The 20891-nt window shown below is 34.8% G+C and overlaps 1 protein-coding gene across 1 annotated transcript; it reads right to left on the bottom strand.

Annotated features, from left to right (window-relative positions):
• Window positions 1–563: 563 nt before the first annotated feature.
• Window positions 564–15877, bottom strand: LOC125062431 (protein zer-1 homolog). Its single transcript, XM_047668354.1, has 8 exons — window positions 14572–15877; window positions 13275–13477; window positions 12982–13153; window positions 10399–10557; window positions 8542–8703; window positions 5586–5735; window positions 2424–2676; window positions 564–1711 (listed from the first exon to the last, which is right to left on the bottom strand). Exons 1-8 carry the CDS (start codon window positions 15574–15576, stop codon window positions 1527–1529), a joined length of 2289 nt encoding a protein of 762 aa, XP_047524310.1. The 5' UTR covers window positions 15577–15877; the 3' UTR covers window positions 564–1526.
• Window positions 15878–20891: the final 5014 nt, after the last annotated feature.

Raw genomic sequence — 20891 nt, 5'->3', positions numbered from 1 at the left:
GCTGTTCACCAGTTAGGGCGGTTACAGACTAGCGTTTTCTGGGCGTTTTCGGTCGTTTCAGAATACGCGCATACACGCGCGCTTCAAAAAAACAGGTGCACGTAAACTAGCACATTTCAGCGTGTCCGCTCGAACTGGTAGTGGCGTCGTATCAGTATCAACATGGATTCTGACGAAGATACATTGCTATTTGCGTTACTTCGCCGTTCACTAACAGGCGAAAAAGATGCTGGGTGTCATCGATGGTCGCTTTAAGACTGAGAACCGATCACTTTAATACACTCTACCTAGAACTGCGAATTTATACGAGCTTAGAAGCGCGCAACACGCGTGAGCGCAAGTTGCTCGTGTGCCTATAGGTGCCTACATGCGCTTCCAAAGACGGGCTTATACGCGCGTAAAAAAAGGCTAGTCTGAAACAGCCTATAAATGAAAAATATTTGGTGAAACAGGTGAAGCTAGTACAAAATCCAAAGGCAACCCCTGTCTAAAACGTAAATAAATTATGCCCCAGGATCAGGAGGGTGTTATAATTTTTTTCTAATATTAATCAAACTACAGTACGATAGAACATTTATTTATTTCAACACCAACTTTTATCCGACGGACATAGAATGGGGTATATTGATTATTTAAATGTTTTACAGGTCAAATGAACAATTCTTAAAATTAACAGCCAGTTAACTACATTAACAATACGAGTAGTTTTACAATGTATTAGATAAAGCGCGAAACATTTGCGCGCTGTAAATTTATTTATTGATTAATTTAAAACAGTATAGTAATACTAGTTATACTATATGTAGTTCCTATAATTTAATTTAAGCGGAATAAATGAACGCACAACATCGACCCTCTACTTAATTGTAAAAGTGCGCCAACTACGACAGTTTTGATAGTTAATTTAAATCACACAGATATGCTGTGTCAATCATTTTATTTGTCAAAGAGAATTGTTCACTATGAGATATGGATATACAATTATTCACTGCATCATAATATGATGATATTATGATACTATATTATAGCTGCAAGTAATGAAAAATAAATGAAAACGACCAGATACCATTGGTACATAGGTATCGATTTACTATGAACATCAAAAAAAAAATTCAATGATTCAATATGACAAGTTCTAAAGTAAAAAAAAGTAGCTAACAGTTGTAAGTAGCAGTATCTAAAATACTTAATTTCAAGACGTAAAAGTTCATGTTTAATAACACAGCTCAAAAGACGTTTAAATCTTAATCTACAAATATATTAACTTTAAACTTAATACTTTTAAATATACCTGTTACACGGCCCTACATGAGTTTGAGCTATTCCAGTTTTTCAATTTATTTTAATAAACACTAATTCAAGATTGAAATTTCTGCATAACATGTGGGATACATCACATGATGCATCGTCACTACCACAAACACTTCACTTGTGTCACTATCACTACGGGAATAACGTGATTATATGTTCACTATAGTTTAATATTCCCGTAATCGAGGGTAGTAGTCCTCAAAGAAAACCTCTAGTTAGTGGTCCATTTGGTCCGGCGGTACCTCCTCGTTGGAGAAGTTCTCGCAGTTGGAGATAACGATTGTCACAAGTCTCTTGATGCTGGCAAACAAGCTGTTGTACAGTGAATAATTTGGGTGTAGGAGTTGCTTCAGCATCTCTATTCCGCCCTCTCGCTCCAGCAATTTGCAATACTTCTCCGCTGTAAAGGAAGAGAACTTTATAAAAATCAATTATCAACATTCAGTAGCTCTACCACGAGTAAGTTGAAAAATCTAAAAGTAAGCGTTTTCATATACATATACGGATCTATATAGCGTTTTACAGTTAAACGTCGAAAACAAAAAGCAACAAACAGGATGTAGCCGGTTAACTGAAAACGACACTCGCATCTGATGTAGGTAAAATAGCCATGCACTTAATTTAACACCCCTACCCCCTATAGTAAACGAAAAACAGAAGTTTTTACTTCTGTTTTTCGATCCTGAACGAAAAATTCTTCAGTACCTATTGAAGATATCTTCATGAAATTTAAACAGTAAATGACTATCGAAAAGCTATTTGTAAAGGGTGTCTCAGCGCCGATTTTAAACTTAAAAAACAAAATTGTATCTATACTATTATAATTGCAGTAAATTATAAGGATGATGTCTTCCATCACGGTGAATGCTCTTTTCAAAGCGGACAAGCGAATTTGCAGGCATTATATATTTTTTTGAATTCTTACAATATAGTATTGTAAAAAACTACATTTTTATTTTTAGGTGTAATTTTCATACCAAAGTGAATTAATTAAAAAATCAATTACATGCATGCATATAGGAGAATCGAAGTTAATATGTATTGATACTTTACCGTTTCCAAAATCTAGTCATCCATCTTGAGTAGATAAATAGACGAATATAAATACTTACGATATACGGTGGTAAGATTAGCGAGAGCCCAAACGGCCCATTGCTGGCATTCAGGGGTATGGCGGGCATTCAGAAGATTCAAAATCGGTTGAAAGGATCGGTAATTGATGTTCCTTTCGGCTTTGCGGTCCCAACGGTGTATGGCTGCAGACATACGGTTAAGGACTGCTGTACGAGAAGGCTCGCGAATTGTCCAGGCTTCGGGGCCATCGGAGGCAATATGGGCGATGACACCAGCTGCATTGTAACTAACCTGTCAATTAATATATACAAGAATATTTTATTATTATTTAATTCTTTTCACATAACTATTATATTTTACAGTTATAACTAATGCTGTAGAACTACACAATAATACATATACCTGGATTTTTCTACGATTATAAATACTCTCGATTATAAATACTCTACGATTATTAATAAGTCGACTTTTTGGGTCGAAGACATGTCGGTTTCCTCGCGATGTTTTCCTTCACCGTTCGAGCAAATGTTAAATGCGCACATAGAAAGAAAGTCCATTGCACAGCCGGGGATCGAACCTCCGACCTCAGGTATGAGAGTCGCACGCTGAAGCCAATAGGCCAACACTGTTCGTCCAGCTACAAAACATCATTATTACTTTTACTGCTATAATTAGCAGCGACTCATCAGGCTCAGTGTTCACAGCATACTACTGATGCAGACCGTCTCAACCTGCACAAGCTAGGGAAAAAATCACTACAGTACACACACAGCGATTCTCAACAGGGCAATAGAGTATCAACCTCTTATTGCTGCGCCCTGTGATAGAATCACTAACCAATTAATATTTAACAGGAAATATCATATACAACTGAGAGAAGAGGAACATGATCGGTCGACCGTAAATGAGCTACGTATATATACAGATGGATCCAAAACAGGGTCTGGCTCAGGCGCTGGCATATTCTCTCTTGATCTCAACATCAACATACACCTACCCTTGGGCACACAGAGCACGATCTTTCAATGTGAATGTGTCGCCTTAACCGAAGCAGCCAGAGCCGTGCAGCGGCTAGGGATTAATGACTTTTGCATTAAATTCGTATCCGACAGTGCATCCGTGCTGATGGCGCTCGGAAACAAAAAAACCAACAGCAAACTAATACTGGAGTGTCATGAAGCACTGGAGGTCATAACCCGAACAAATAGGGTTACCCTGCAGTGGATAAAGGGACACAGTGGATCTCTCGGCAACGATGCTGCGGACGAGCTTGCGAGAAGAGGCTCCGGAATGATGCCTGCTGGCCCGTATCCGCTCCTTCCTTTGCCCTTCTCGCTGGTGCGAACCTGGATTCGCCAGAGATCCGCTGAACTCCAGCAACAACGATGGTCGCATGGTGCGGCCTGCAGACAGTCCAAAGTGGCTCTGCCAGCAGTAAACCCGCAACTGACAAAGCGACTACTTAACTTAAACAGAACCAACCTTAAAATAATGATAGGGACAATAACGGGTCATTGCCTCCTAAATAAACATCTTTTTATCCTAGGCGCGACAGACAGCCCCCTGTGCAGAGGCTGTTTCAGCGCAGAGGAAACAGTCACCCACGTAGTCCTGGAATGCGAGACTGTGGCTAATCAACGTGAAAAAATCCTCGGAACGGTGAGGTCGCTCCGGGAAGCCTGTGAAGTGCCCAGGAGACTTCTGTGCTTCTGGAAGGAGCTAGGCTGGCTAAATTAGCCAGGACTCGTACGCACAACGGACCAACCACGAGTCTAATTGCGGAGAAAGGAGTCCTTCTACCCTAACCCCCTAACCTGCACAAGCTACAGCTAAGAACCCACAGCACCGTAAAAAGATTAGGATTGGCAGATGTCAGGGGCATACGTGAATCAGAGACTGTTGAATGGAGTAAAGAGAAGTCATACTACTTCAGGTTCATGGAATTACTGAAACACACAAGAGAGGTCCAGAGTTCTATTCTATTCCAGCATACTATGTATTTCTCTGGAACGAAAGATGGAATGGGTTTGGGTATAAGTACTTTATGAAGAATGAATTATGAAGACAAGGTAAAAATAGAACGATTTGGAGCCAGCAAGTCGACGTAGTCGAAACAGGGGCAAATACTGCAACCATTGGAGTCATTTTATATACTATTCAGATTTTATTTGTACACTAGTGGACCCGACAGACGTTGTCCTGCATGATATTTCAAGCAATTAGTAAAGCAAAGTATGAAAGTACCGACTACAGCGCCATCTGGCGGGCTGATTTGTGAATGTAAACCATTCCCAGATCCCCTTGAACACACACAAAAAATTTCATCAAAAGCGGTCCAGTCGTTTGAGAGAAGTTCAGTGACATACACACTCACAGAAGAATTATATATATAAACGATTGATCGACCGCTAACAGATATGACGCTGTTGTCCCAATACTTTAAATCTGAAGGTGCGCGCAACAACAATAGCTCACGTGACTTATATTGTCAATAGTAGAATCTAAGAGGTTGTTTTATACATAATAAATCCGATTTAAAAATTGCTGTGTCGTAATGGTAGGACTGCTTCAGGCCTTTAATCATCTGATCCTATCTGTAGGGCTCCGTCTGTTACCATAGATCTCTTACTTAGGGTACTGTAGGGCTTAGGGATCTGAAGGGTTGTTAGGTTTTTAGTTCTCACGCTCTAATATATTTAGTTTTGTTACACACTATATTTACTACACGATCACTCATTAAGGTGCGTACAGACTATATAACATAACATGTTATACAACATTGCTATACAACATGTTTCAGATAATGTGGACACTGAATGTTATATAACATGTTATAATAACATGTTATTGATATGTATGCTAGGACGAACCCAGCATCTACGTTTTTTTGTTTTTCTTTTGTTATTTAAAATGGTTATATAACATTGTTATATTGTATTGTTATTCTAATGTGTACAGTATTGTTTTACGTTATAATGTTGAATAACAAGGTTACATAATATGGACGTGTTATAAAACAGAAGTTATATAATATGTTACATAGTCTGTACGCACCCGTACAGATAAATTGAAATACACATTTTATAGTCCACTGGTTGACAAGCTAGAGTACGCTATATCTTAACGATTTAAAAATCAAAGGACGTTATCAATACGTTACCTTTTTAAAATATCTGGATATCCTTATTTGCATAACGTACCTCAATCCCATCAGCAACAGAGTTCAGGAGGTTATAAAAAGCCATTATTATGACAGGGCGCATCAGTTTGGGACGTAGGGCTGCCACTTCAGCAACATTACCGAGGAGACCCATCATGTTCCGGATTAGTTCAAAGTTACCACGGAACCACTGTAATAAAACATAGATACCATCAGAATTGCATGAAAAGTGCCCAGAGGGTGTGGCCCTATGAGATTTGTTAAAACGATCCAGTTGAGATCCCAGTGAGTTTAGGTTCCTAAAGTGAATCGCACGTTTTCGTAACATCGTACCTAATAGTATAAGATCCCGATATACAACGACCTTCACCGAGATGCTTATTTATTTAAACGTATATTATATTTAATTTAATATGTCAATAAATATAATCCATATGGGTAGCCTAGCAAATTTCAGTCCAGAGTATGTTTAACTAATATTAAAAAAAAAAAATTATAATTTGCATGTAGTAAATTTTTTTATTTTTTTTCAATCAATATTTCTAATCAGGGTAGTATTATACATATATGTATAACTATAACCGTCTTTTTTACTAAAGATGTATATTATATACTTTAGTGTCAAATAAAAAATATACACATAAATAATTAATTGACTAAAAACAACCTAACGTTTGCATATTCTATGGGCTTCATACTTTCGATTGGTATAGAATTTATCTAATAATCATACCGGTGAAATGTTTAAAAAAATATTTTTTTTTAATACTAATTAAATATACTCTGGACTGAAATTTGCTAGGCAACCCATATGGATTATATTTATTGACATATTAAATTAAATATAAAATACGTTTCATTAGATAAGCATCTCGGTGAAGGTCGTTGTATATCGGGATCTTAGACCATAAATAACCTGAAACGTATCAGAGTCACTAGACCGAAAGAATGAACGGTAGTTTTGTTTGTGGTCTGTATAAGTTCTTAAATTTTTACAGATGATTCAAACTCAAACTCAAAATATCTTGATTCAAGTGGGTAACCAAGTACACTTTTGAATCGTCAAGTTAAATTAATCGTAAATTTACATTTACTACCAGTTCGCAAGTCAAGGGCGTAGAGCGGGTAAGAAGAACTGGCAAGAAACTTTCCGCCACTCTTTTTAATCGACAAGTATTTGTCATACAAACTGTTTGAACTGGAGCAAATCAATCCCAAGGATTAGGATCATTTAAGTAGTCCTCAAATTTATAAAAAGCTTTGTTGATTAATTTTCGTTTAACAAGGGCTTTGAATTTATTTAGTGAAAATTCTCTAATTTCGCCTGGGAGTTTGTTGTAAAAACGAATACAATTTCCATATAAGGAGTGGTTTATCTTTTGGAGCCTGGTTGGTCGTACAAATTAGTTCTATTCTATGATAGTCTTCATTTAAAATATAAAAGATAATATCTTTTCAGCTCAAACTTGACTTGACATTCGCCGAGATACATCTTGGCAAAGAGTCCCAATTAATTACATGATTATACCTTATTGAACTTTGCCTTAAGAAATACTGTTTTTAGAATACTTTGAAATGCCTTTCATTTACGTATTACAAATTTTAAAAATACCTTTCTAGAAATTTTCTTTCATTTCATTTCCAACACTAACTTAGTTATCATTCAAACTTCTTTGGTCAATCACAGATTAATTTTACTTCCCAACAATTTCATATAACTAATTCTAAAGCTGTGAGTTACTTTCAACATGACATCAATTTACATTCATCAAAACAATCAATTTGCATTCGACAACAAACGAATTAACAAACAAATATGGCGGCGCGGGGCATACTCCGTTCAACCAGTCAGCGCGCGAGTTGCGATCCGTTTCACAAATTGACGGTTTCACATCGATAGATTACAATCTACCGAATAATAATACGTTAAATTGTAACCAGTACGCTGAGATTCACAATCTTTCGACACTTTATAATCTCGCGAAATAATCAGTCTGCGTATGTCTGTCTGTATGAACGCGACCATTTCTGAAACTATCACACCGATGTTTGTTGACTCCTAAAGAAGGTTAAGGTGTGTAATTCATTTTGGTATTTTAATCCATGAAATCATCGGTGAAGAGGTTGCAAGAGATTTTGGTAAAATACGCAAAATCAATGCAGGCGGTTGCCGGTTTAAAATAAAATATCGTAATTTAAGAAATAGAGTTTTATTGTTACGCTTTCTACATACTTAATTAATTCATTGAATATTATTAAACATAGTTTGTAGGTCGCTGAAATCTTCAAAGAATCAAAGTAGTTGATCCATAAAATATAATCTTCGAAGTTACTAGGAGGGGCTTCTGGTTTTGCTTCTTATCTCCGTCAGTGTTTATTAAATTCTCATAATCACACAAAATTACAACTCAAAATTAATACAATATTAAACAATTAATAAAACAAACAATATCTAAAAATTATGCTGTTCTTAATATATTAGACATAGTACATTTTAATCTTACTTGATAAACAAGTTTTAATTGTAATCATAATTTAATGAATATATTTATTGCACAAATATTTGGCCACTTCGATCCACAAATCGTTCAATAATAAGAAACTTTTTCGGGATCGCTTGTTTGTCATAGTTTACGGCTAAACAATCCAATTTAGGTTCCATCACGAGGTCATGGTTCAAATGTTCATACAAATTGCAATAGCTATGACGATTACTATTACGATCACAATTCCGAGTTCTTGTCCCGCGATATTCCATATGATTTACGTGATAAATTTCGATGATATTTCACCTTTTGGTCAAAGACGGCTATTGCAGCTCAATAAATTCATTAAGCCGTTTCATTATATTGAGACTCTATATCAGGTCAACTTCTTTATCGCTATATTAAATGTAATGAATTGAATTCATGGATACTTGGTAGATTTTATAGCAAAATGTTACATGTAACTTAATTAATTTACAAATAAACATATTAATATGACAAACAACATACCCTAAGACAAGCTAGGAAATATGTCATTCCGTGATTGTCAAGGAAACGTTGACAGTTGATTGGTGTCTCGTCGGTAACATTCCACATCGTGGACCAGGCAACCTCCATTACATCGTCGCACTGTCTACGGTCGACGCGCAAAGCAATCACATGCAGCATTCGCTGTAATTATAACAAAATTAAATTGATATTTACACTACTATCGTTATTATGAGAATTTGCATGTGTCAATTGATATTGTAGTCAAAGGAAACTTAATTACTATATTTACTATGGCGCCAAGCTCAACGCTACAGCTAATATTTCGGTAGAAAGTCAAATTAGGACATTTTGACTTTCTTGACAAAAATTTAAGAATACTAAGCCCATAACAATAACTCTTATTAATGAATTGTAATAAAAAGTTGATATGTTTACATTTATCGTTTGCCTCAGTTTAGTTTAAATAATAAGACTAATTTTGTTTTAGAAATAATAATAATAAAACTCATAACAAAATATGTTTGTGACAAAATTAATCAAACCCTTGTGGGTGATTAATAATATAAATAAGGGCTTTTTTTATTTGGCAACATAAATAAATATATATCGCAAAGAATTGTTAAACAATTAGAATACTGGAATTCGCATAATATCAATACTATTACAATATCGCATTGCCACATCATTAAGTGAAAAAACATGATTGATAGTTGATGATTTATGTATTTACTATTAATTTATTTGTATATAACTAATTTAATCAATTTGAAAAAAACTTCGGATTTTGCAAGTATCATAACAGACATTGAAGAGAACTAAATGATTTTTAAAACCGTTAATAAAATTAAAATTAAAAAATATCAAGTATTCCCTAGTTTGTACATTAATTTATATAATACTAGCTGTGGCACATTGTGATTGAATGGTTGAGAAATGAGAAACAAAACAAAGAAAACATTTCATATAAGTTTAATATTGCAATACTTGTGGGAAAAAAATTAAAAGTAAAAGAACCAAAAATGATAAAAAATATAGATAAAAACAATCCTTGATGCGGATTATATATCATGCTAAAATTTCAGTTCGACCGGTCCAGAACTTATTGAGTTTTTGAAGCTTACACAAACCAACATAACATATTTATATATATATATATATATATATATATAGAGATTATCTAAACTACCCGACATGTGTCATAAAATTAAATTTTTGTTAATGATCTAATTGTTAATTCTCTACTCTGAGGTCGCGGTTTCTTAAAACCAATTATTTCGAAACATTTCTTAGGCACAAATTAAGAAAAGTGAACTCTTATAAAATCAGAGAAATACCGTTGTTTATTTCAGAAAGAATTGTTATACAAACGCGAAGCCAAACAAAGTCGCAAACAACAAAAAAGCGTTTATATCAGTTAATTATTTATTCATAACCTTGTTCCGACAACTCATTTCCTGAAATTAACTTATATAAACTCATTTTCCAAATCAATACAGTAGAATAGCTTTATAGAGTCATAACTCAGCATTGAATAACATTATATGAAAAAGTTTGTAACTTCGCCTCTGTCAGTAGTTTTTATGTAAAATAAACATTATTTCCAATCATATGCTCAGTATTTAATGTTAATTTTTATATGCACAATATCTGCACAAAACTATTATCATGTAGCTTTGCAATTCAATTTTTATTTTTTTATTAAAATTTATTATTTTAATAATAGCCAACACTGCTTGAAATACTATTAAGAATATAGCCGTCAGGGCATCAAGCATAAAAAATGTTTTATCACACAAATTTTAAATCAACCAGTACATCGCTATAATATAAAACTTGTTTCAAAATAATACGAATTTATATAATGAATATACTCACAGTAATGGCTCCCCTGTCGCCTAAGAAGAGTTTCTGCTGCCCGTCAACCTGGCACGCAAGTGAGTTGAGGAGATAAATCGCAATTCGTTGGACGAATGTGTAATGGCTATCTTCGGAGACGTCCAGCAGAATTTGCACTATACGGTCGTACTCAAATAGCTGAAAACGTATCAACGTATACAAATTCTTGTACTGGCCAAAGCTTACTTCTAAAATGTATCCTAGGATAACGAAAAAAATATGCCTAGATAAGTCTAGGCATATTTTTTTTGGTGCTGTGCATTTGTTGTCAAAATCCAATATATTTTTGCCATACTACTAACTCTTGACCTTTACCCTAAATAACACATTAATTACTTTAATGTGTAATTTTACTATTATAAGAACACATACAAAATATTGCTTTTGCGTTTAATTTATAAGGACCAAATAACAATAACAGGCTAAGGGTCTGTTTCACAATGTATGTATAGAGTACCAAATAGCTATGTAACACATAAATTATTTGGAAGATAAATTGTGCTATTTGACATTCATCGGACTCATAACTTATGATGTACTTTATGTGACGAATAGCGCTATCTGACAGTTGTGAAACGCAACAATAGTGTTTATCCTACCAATAAGTAATAAATAGCTAATTTGGAACTTATGTAGAACTTATCTGTACATTGTGAAACAGACCCTAAAACTGTTAATGTATTTTATAATTATTTACAAATAATAATCATTATAAACTTAATTTTTGATGACAGTGACTAATTTCTGATGTAAATTCAATGCAATTTTTTTCTTGTTCAACCAATCCATTTCAACTGGATCAAATTGAGCATAAAACTTCATTAAGGCTAATTAATATAATAAATTTAGGATATGAAAATACAAGGCTTCCCTAATGTATGAATTTTTTAACAATATACGATTTAATTTGGCAATGGTAAATGGCAATGTGAAATGGCATTGCCTTGTAAAATGGTTGTGATTTTTATTTGTTTTTTTTCTTCTGCTGGTATTTGCAATCAGCCCTAAGACTATGAGCGAATCTATTCAGTGATGTTGTCCTGTAGAAAGGCTTCCCATTGGAAGCATCTACTCATCTGCTGCGTAGAGCTACTGTCGGTTCCAGCTCTAGAATATGGTGACGTTTTCGTCTTCTCACATACTAGTCTATGGTGAATTGGCGAGCCAGTTCGTTCGGGTGTTCGTTAACTTTGTCGTTGGTTATATACCATGATACTTTTGCAATTGCTCTTAGGATCTTTTTCTGTTGTCGCTGACGTATATTCATATTGGTATTACTTGCTGCCCCACAGGAGCTTGGTATTACTTACTGGGCGTTAGGATGACTTTATATATAAGTTTGTGTCTAGAGAAAGTCTAGAGTTTCTTCCTAACACCCAGTTTAGGCGGGCCACACAGGTCTAGGCGGAAGATCCATTTAAAGGTCTTGATCTAGAACTTGGTCAACATAGTTTTCTGATGAGTGAGGCTTAAAGGAACTTGTTACATAGTTCGTAAACAAGTCCGCTTTGTCCAGGCTTGTTCTGGCCTAGCCGTGATTTTCCACACCATTTGCTGGCCTTAGTAGCGGTTAGAGACTCCAACTTTGCTTGCATTGTTAAATCATTAGCATTCTTTATAGCTTCCTTCAATTTTACAATGGCGTTAATAAGGGCGGCCTGTCTTATGGATGATGGCTCAGTTGCCAAACTCTGCGCAATCAGCGTTTCTCCTGGATCTTTACTTCCAATGGTATGTTTGTGGGCTGGTTTCAGTGTTCAATAGTAAGCTTGGTTCTCCACGCTGCAGCTTGTATGAGATTAGTAAACTGCACTACTGCCATTTCAAATTCCTCTGCTTCTTTAAGTCTGATGATTAATGATTTAGATTGTTCCCTAATGGAGGGCCAATCTGTATTCTGGTTATATAATCTTATGGGTTCCTCGACTTCAATTAAAGTAAAGAGCCGATAGTGAGCAAGACACATGACTCGTCTTCATTTATTGTTTGGAGAGTCCTTTTGTTAGGAAGAAATGGAGTATGTCCGGGATTCCACTGTGATCAGCTGGCCAGTTGGTAGGTTCTGATGGAGCAATTGAGTTTAGGTGATTTGTATCGATGGTCAACTTCAATTGTCTTCCCCTAGTTGTAATTAGTCCCAATTAACATGTTTGGAGTTCTAGTCGCCTTGTGTTATGAAGCGATTGCCTAAACTCTAAGTCTTTTCGATGTTTTGGTGCACAATAAACAGCTGAGACATTAAAGTATCCACATCTGTTGTGTCTTGCGACCACCAAACAGTATTTGGTCATAATTAAAAATATCCTTGTTAGTGGGCTAATCAAATAAAAAACAACCCTGGTAGTATAGCACCGAAGTGGTACCTAGACCTAGACTACATAAGCAAAAAAGTATCTTTAAATAAGTAATTATTAAGTTAAAATAAAAAAAATTATAACACATATAGAGAATTCTCTTATGCTGTGAGTGCTGCGGTGTGCTTTAATAAAAAAATTATAAGAATTAAAGCAATTTCTACTTCCCTTAGTCAGGTGTAGACATAGGTTAGTAAAATTAACTTACAACATCTTCAGGAATCCTAAATTGGCAGAGAGCGAGACATCCATTTCTCATTAAGGTGTGATCTGTAATGTGTGTTTCCATACTATCCAGCAACAATGTTATAATACGCCTCTTCAAGTTTAGTCCAATATTCCCCTTTTGGTTGCCTTTCACAATATAGTATATTATTGCACTGAAAAGGTTAATACTAGATTATTAACATGATATATGATAACTGTAGGGTGCCTCTTGGTGTTTTAAAAATTACAGGTTTTGTGAGTTCTTGCAATACTTTCAGGCAAGTGCTATCATACCTTCCCGATATTTGGATCTGAGTCTCCAAAGGGAATTTTTTTAGAGACAAAAGTACAACGCTCAGTGCTGCTCCAACATTTGTTATATTCTCAAAACGGAAAAAGTAGTATAAATCACTGAGAACTTTTGAGAGGATGACTGGGTAATCAATTGCGGCCCAAGCAGCTGTTAAAATTTGCTTCTCATTAGCATCTCCAGAGATCTGTGAACAAAAAAACAGAATTATCTAATACCAATGGTTTGAATAAACTGTAAAATCAAGTTGTCTGTGTGAGCATATGCTGATTAAGTTTAATAATTTCAAAATTTACCTTTGTAATGATATTTGGCAATACATCTTTAATAGTCTATCACTTTTTAGAATACAAATTCTATCCTGACAGTAAACTTCTACCCAAAAATCCTTTTTAGTGCATTCATTCGAGCTTATGCATGTACAATACAATTCAGTGATTCATTTTTGTGTATTAAGATTAAATTTTTACAGAATATAAATAAACAAAGGAAAGAGTCAAGATTATTTTTGAATTCTAATTTCTCTTTATTTATATCAAATTTTTGAATTTATTTGCCAGCATCAATAAAGACCTACTGTCATGTATTACATGTTTGCTTATATCATAATAATCTATATATATAAAAATGAAACCCGTTTTCCGTTGTCACGACATAACATGCAAACGGCTTGACCGATTTGTCTGATTTTTTTTTTGTTGTGTTTGTAATTGTCAGGAGAAGGTTACACCATACAATTCGAACTTTTTGGTGTAACCTTATGGCATTTGACATAACACAACATTGACAGAATGCGTGCTGCAAATATCGTCAGAGGATGTAAGAAAAATGAATATCGTTCAAAATAAATGCTTCGATCGGAGTTATTATATTGATAATATAATAATATGCGAGCCAGAAAAACAAACAAAGAATGTTGTATAACATAAAGCATTAGAATAATAAACACTTTGTTTCTGAAATATTTTTTAATTCATTATACCAATTTGAAATCAATATTCATAGTTAAGACAGGACAACGTCTGTCGGGTCCGCTAGTTTAAAATAATTAAGTGTTGCACACAATAAAAATAAGTAATTATCTGATGGAATTGAATAGTTGATAATAAAACAGATAAGGGAATTGAATTATTTGCACAAACAAAATACAATATGTGTGTGTACAAATGTAGTGTGCACTGTGCATTTTTATTCTTAGGACATTTTGTCAGTTTACTTCAAAATTATTCCTATGACATTAAAAGCTCTTGTTTAAGGTTTAAAAAAGGGTTTAAAACTTACCAGACTGGCAGGAATATCATGTCTCTGGCAAGCCCCATGATGGGTTCCATATAAACCTAGGAATTCTAGTGGGTTAGTTGCTCGGCTAATAAGCCCTGGTATGTCACTTTTAACTTCCACTTTCCCTCCATCTAGAAGCATTGACTGCCCCTGTCCTGTACCAGCTAGATTAGTGCCTGAAATGTCTAGGTATTGCAACTTCGGCAGTTTTGTAGCCAGTTCATGGAGTACCGAAGATGCATTTTCTACTGTGCCCTGGGCCTCATTTTCTTGAGATATGTCAAGTAATTTAATATTGTCTGATACTTGTAATATCCATTTCATGTTGTTAGGAGTTAGCGGAACATTATGTAATATCAGGAACTTTACAGTTTCTATACGCATTTGTAATGAACTAAACATCTCCGGTAATTTGGACAGATTCAAAAAAGTTAAGTTATTTAATGGTTTTAATCGTAGAAGCGGTATGGTCATGGAATTGTCAATTTTTAGTGTGAGTTGCATCAAATCTCTTTTGATAATGTTCATTCTGATTTGATTGTCAACAACCCCCCTAGAATTTGATGTAAAGTTTAAAGGTCCAAATTTAAGTCGAACCAGATTCTGGTTATATGCTGCGATTATACCAACCGCCGCTTCTGAAATGCAATCACAATGGATGAGCTCGACCTGTAGTGGTCGGTGTGCAAGAAGATATCTAAGTCCTTTGTCTGTAATAGTAGCATGTTCTAATTTTACAATCGTTAATCTTGTGCTTTCACGATCGCGGAATATATGAGCAATACTGTCGTTCAATCGATATTTTTTTTGATAAGCTTCTAGAAATTTGTCGCATATTTGTGCTGGCAGTACGATGTTACGACGGAGGACACGGCTACGAGTTGTTGGATTAGGAATCGATATTGAATCCAGATTGTCTGTTATAACTGATAAACACTGATCAAAAAGACTGTTCGGTGTCATATCGTTTAGAGACAATGTCTCTTGTGGCAATGGGAACCACATTTTGATTTTTTTCTTGAAACTCAGATTGAATGAAAAGAGCTCACGACATCTTCCCTATTGTAATGGATTCGAAGAAGACTTGAGCACTTAATGTTCAAATAATTGTTAAATTAATGTATTTAATTTTCCGAAAACTTTATAAGCCTTTGAGCAGAATCATTCAATACCCGCACTAAATAGGATCACTTTTAATGAGAATACAAAATACAACGATATATTCTCAAGCCACGGCCCTTTTATTTCTTTCGATTAATTTTTATTTTGACCATAGTCAAGTGCACAGAACACCGTCATAGACACGAATCTGTTTTATAAATTAAAAAGTTAGGACATAATCTGACACATGATACTTATAGACAGAGCTTTACAAACGTTTATGCTATAAATAATAGAAATAACATTAACCACAGACTAACGATAAATAATTTTCTTATGATTGCCACTATTTTGTATTTTGTTTAGAAGCTCAGAAGTCTCAGACCCGTATTCTAGAACGTCAATCAAACTTGAAGTTTGATTAGTAGTTTCAACTTTCAAGAACTGTCAAACCATTTTTTCTGATTGAAGTTTAACAAATTGACAGCTGTCATATTCTGGTTAAATATTTAAGTAACATTCCTTGTAGGGATGTGAATTGTGAGATTCTGCATAAAAATCGATTATTAATTCATCAATAAATATTTATATTTATCGTTTTTTTTCTATTTTTTTGAATAATTTCAAAATAAACACCTTAAAATTTTATAAATCACGGTTTTATTAATTTAAAATAAACAACACTAATTAAAGTTTTAGAATAATCAACATTGAATTGACAAGGCACTGTTATAACTATTTTTATTGATATTTTCTTAAGAGATTATATTATTAAATATGGCTCTGACAGCTCTCTTCTGCAAAATAAAAATGGATACAATGTCTGTAGCTCGATCCCCAGGAAAATGACATACAACATTATAATGTGAAAGTAACTGAAATAGACCAAACATGTGGTTTCTATATCTGTTAACTGTCTTGTCTTCCTAACCACATAGGTAGCTGAGCTCAGCCATCCTGCAAGAGATGATAAAAATAACTGTCTCAGAAATACTGTCGGTGTAGAAGTACAGCATTAAGAAGTATTTATATAGAAATAGATCTTCATTTGTTTTTCTCATCATATTCTATTGGAATATGATGGAATGGAATAGTATCAAATGGTGTTTAATACGAAACTTACATAAACATATTAATGTTTGTCATCAATATTAGATATTTTGAGATTTACCTGTAATCATATCATATATAATAATAATAATAGAATATGAGTTTTAATAGATTTACAATCTTATTGCAGGCTGTTGGAGCTTCTAGATGGTTTACTGATTTAGTTGCAAAATGGGCTGGTATGTGTGCAACATGACAGAATTCTAAAGACTAATGGCAAAAATTAAAAATATATGCAGAGTACAACAGAAAACTTTTTGGTGATTAACACTCCAAATGCTGATAAAAAACAATATAACATTGTTTATTGTAAAACCAGAACTTTGTAGAATGGACATTTGGGATGAGAAGAGGAGAATATCAATTAAGTATTTAAACCGGATCAAAATATCAACCATTTCAGATATTATGTCCTGTTTTACAATATTTCATAATTAATGAAGAAAGGATGGATTACCCGTAGAAGAGGATAACAGTGTTCATATCACAATCAACGAACTCTTTTTATCAAATTGTGTTAACATTGTGATCCCTAATCAATTTTATAGTGTAACTAGCTGATCCATTAAGATCAAACATTGTTTTTGCCATGAAGATTATTTCTAGGAAACATTCTTTAGTTCAATAATAATAATTATCTACTATAATAAAAATTGGGGTTGATCGTAGGGGGGTGAAAATTAGGGGTTGTATGTATTTTTGTATGCTGTATCATAAAAAAATAAAAACAAAAAAAAACATTTGGGGTGGACGCCCCTTATCACCTTAGGGTTTGAAATATAGATAGTAGTATCGATTCTCAGACTTACTGAATACGCATAGAAAATTTCATAAGAATCGGTCGGGTTGTTTGGAGGAGTATGGGAACGAATATTGTGACAAGAATTTTATATATATAGAGATGTATAATTATGGTTCTTAAATTAAATTTTGACGATGAGAACAATGCTCTCTCTTCGATTGTCTATTGGTTTAGTATAAATAACCTTCAACTTAAAACAAAAAAAAATAACGAAATGCATATAAATAGGCCTAGAACGTATTGCTACGTTCTAAACCTTCACAGTCTCCTTCTTAGGTAGCATACTCACTGCTTGCCTTAGAAATTAGACCCTGCCCTCCATGTACGGTTTAAGCACTCGCCCGGTACCGCACAACCCTCCCAAAGGCCGAGAACAAATTAAAAAAAAAAATTAAATTAAATTAAAACTTGCCCTCGAACCGGGAATCGAACCCGGTACCCCTCACCTAAAGCCACGCACTTATTCAGCTTTTTAATCTTTCCGATTTAAAGTCGCGACTATCACCAGCAATAATCGCCATAGCATTATCGTTTCAAAATGTTTACATACAGATAAGAACTAAATTCTCACCTATGATTATCTCATACGAGAATTGCCAGTAATTTATCGCTAGGCGATAATTTCCTGCGTCTGTTTTCACATCGACATTTTAGTAAGAAGATCTTACTTACGAGAATCTCGACTATAAAAAAGATCTCGTATGACAATTTTTATGTTCATATCGTACAAATCGGTTTGAACCGTTTTGAGTGCGAGATGTTTCATTCGAGTTTAGTGATTACTAGGGTATTGTTCTCAAAAATTACATGAAAATCCTTTTAATGTTGGCGCTGCCGATAATATTAAGTTACTTAATTGAACTTTATAGAAGTTACGAGTGTTTTTTGGAACACGCAATAGAAAATTATAAAAACCCATTTTTTAAGCCAATAATCTCTTCTCTCGAATCTTTTTTCCGTTTTCGTCGCACCCTCACGCATTTGTTGCCAACGTGGAAGAGCAAGGTGTGTGAATGTTTAGGCGAAGAAACTTTTTATATTCTTTCAATAATCGTACGTTTGAGACGAGAAACTCTCTCCATCTAAATGGGCCTTAACTATGAGAAAAAATTGCTTGTGACTTAAAAATGATAATTTTATTGCTTCATTTAATCAAAAGGTTACCTTAGTTCATATTTTTTTATCAAAGACTACGTTCCTTTATATAGCAGAAAACATTTGAGGTTTCGTCGGTACCAATTAATTTCTTGGGTATTCGACCAAAGCGAATGCTCCACCAATAGTGCGTATCATTAGGGTGTACTTATCTTTTTTAAGTGTAAACATGATTTATTTCTTGAAATAGAGAAACGTTTACATTGCAAACGGGCTTTCTGTTACAATAACAATGTTCTATTTCTGCTTAATACTTATAATATTATGTTTACTATAAAATACTGTATTTATTAATATTATTTTATAAACTTACTTATATAAAACAACATCGCTTAAAAATGGCTTGTAAACTCACATTCACTCACCGAGGAAAGATCAATTTTTTAATTTAATGTAAAAAAGTCGACCTCACTGCCGATTTTAATTCCCATGAGATGTCAGGTAGCATTATCAGAATGCCAAATGCCTTTAAGTTATTGGCGTGAGTGGCGTGAATTTTAGTGTCAAATATAACCCGAGCAACGCCTTTTTTGCGGTTATTGTTTATATCATAATGCCAAATCCTAAAATGCACCTCTTCACAAGTGATTTAAGAGCTGAATCTGTTTGTAGGTATGTGAATCGAACGGCTGCCCTGCCGCTACTTTGCATATTTTAACGCATATATTCTCAGATTCAGTGACAATACTTAAACCCTGAGTGTGACTCCCGTATGTCAAGATAATTTTCAGGTCAAAATTCGATATTTATCCCGAGCTTCGGCGTCGTGACGATGCCATCGCCCACTGGCTAAATAACATGTAATACAGGTACCAACGCAATCAGTCGACCTAGTGGGAGTGCCATGCTATCTTCAAGCTACAGCCAAATGGGCAGGCACGACTGGGGCAATACCACTGTGTCTCAGAAAACCGGCGTGAAGTGATGCAATTGATTCGCCTTATTGTACTCGCGTTTCGTAGGGTGAGAGAAATTTCCCGAGCCCGTCGACTCCTCATCCACGCTGACCACTTTCACTTAGAGGCAGCAAAGCCGGCCTTGCCCTTTCTTACCAAAACTCAGATAGCCTCCCCGGCTGATACTTCCTACCACAAATGAATGTTCCGGTACAAATTGGAACATTCATTTGTGCGTGTACGTTAGAGAGGATATCTATTCTCGTCTCGTCATCGAGCACATCCAATCGGCTACAGATTCCCTGCTCGATAGGGTTCCGACCGCTGAAATCGCGATACCTTACCGCGATTTCAACGCTTACAATGTCGGCTCAGAAACCGGCGATCACGCGGGAAGATTCTTTCACGACTTTGCTTTAGCATAGGACTTGACGAAAATGGTCTCTACGATTACTCGGTTACCAGATGTGGATGATCATAAACCCTATTTGTTGGACCTTCTGCTGCTGAGAATTACCAGGTCTCCGTTGACCCGCCATTGGGGCCATTGTGTGGTCCGGAGCATTGTGCCGTTTACGGGCCCTCTACGGCCTCGCTTCGCGGGCTGCCTTCCATTCCACCACTGCACAGAGAGAATGACTTACTAGCCGTTTGCGAAGGAGAAGGCCGATCTTCTAGGCTGTCTCTTTGCGTCGAACTCCACTTTGAATGACCAAGGGAAGGCACCACCTACATTATTGCGGTGTGATAAAACATTGCTTTATTAAAGGTAGTTCCGAGACAAAATTCATTAAATGACTGATATATATATTAGAATAATAATTTTATTCCTATAAAAAATAACATTATTAATTATAAAATATACATTCATACGTTTAAGCCTCTTGAAAGGCAACGGCTTCCTTCAACCGACTGCATCTCGTTTGAAAGCTTATGAGTTCACCGACCTCGCTTGATTTCTTTACAACTTAGTAGTTATATGGAGCGTTTTAGTTTATTACAGCTTCGTTTTATTATCACTCAAATAAAAATAAACATAATTATATAAAGAAAGGAAATAAGTCCTTTTAACCACAGCGGTATTCTAATGTCACATAGTATGATTTTATTATATTATTCTGTAAAATAAATAAAGAAGAAAAAAAAAACTACCAATCTAGTACCCAGAAATGCTTCTCAAACAGCAACGTGATAAAGTTAACAAAGTTCGTACCCCGATTCATAAAGCCTGTCAAAAGCACAGTTCCAACCAATTC

This window comes from Pieris napi, chromosome Z (genome assembly GCF_905475465.1).
Source record: "Pieris napi chromosome Z, ilPieNapi1.2, whole genome shotgun sequence".
NCBI classification, from domain to species: domain Eukaryota; kingdom Metazoa; phylum Arthropoda; class Insecta; order Lepidoptera; family Pieridae; genus Pieris; species Pieris napi.
The sequence above is the reverse complement of the archived record's forward strand: the minus strand, read 5'-3'. Positions and strand labels throughout refer to the sequence as shown.

Bases quoted from the DNA above. Each gene is read 5' to 3' on its own strand.
- LOC125062431 (XM_047668354.1), bottom strand. From the start codon at position 15,576: ATGTGGTTCCCATTGCCACAAGAGACATTGTCTCTAAACGATATGACA. The intron at 13,154-13,274 runs GTATGATAGCAC...TAACCTTTTCAG, and splicing joins CAGATCCAAATATCGGGAAG to TGCAATAATATACTATATTG. The intron at 5,736-8,541 runs GTATGTTGTTTG...GTTTTATTACAG, and splicing joins ATTTCCTAGCTTGTCTTAGG to TGGTTCCGTGGTAACTTTGA.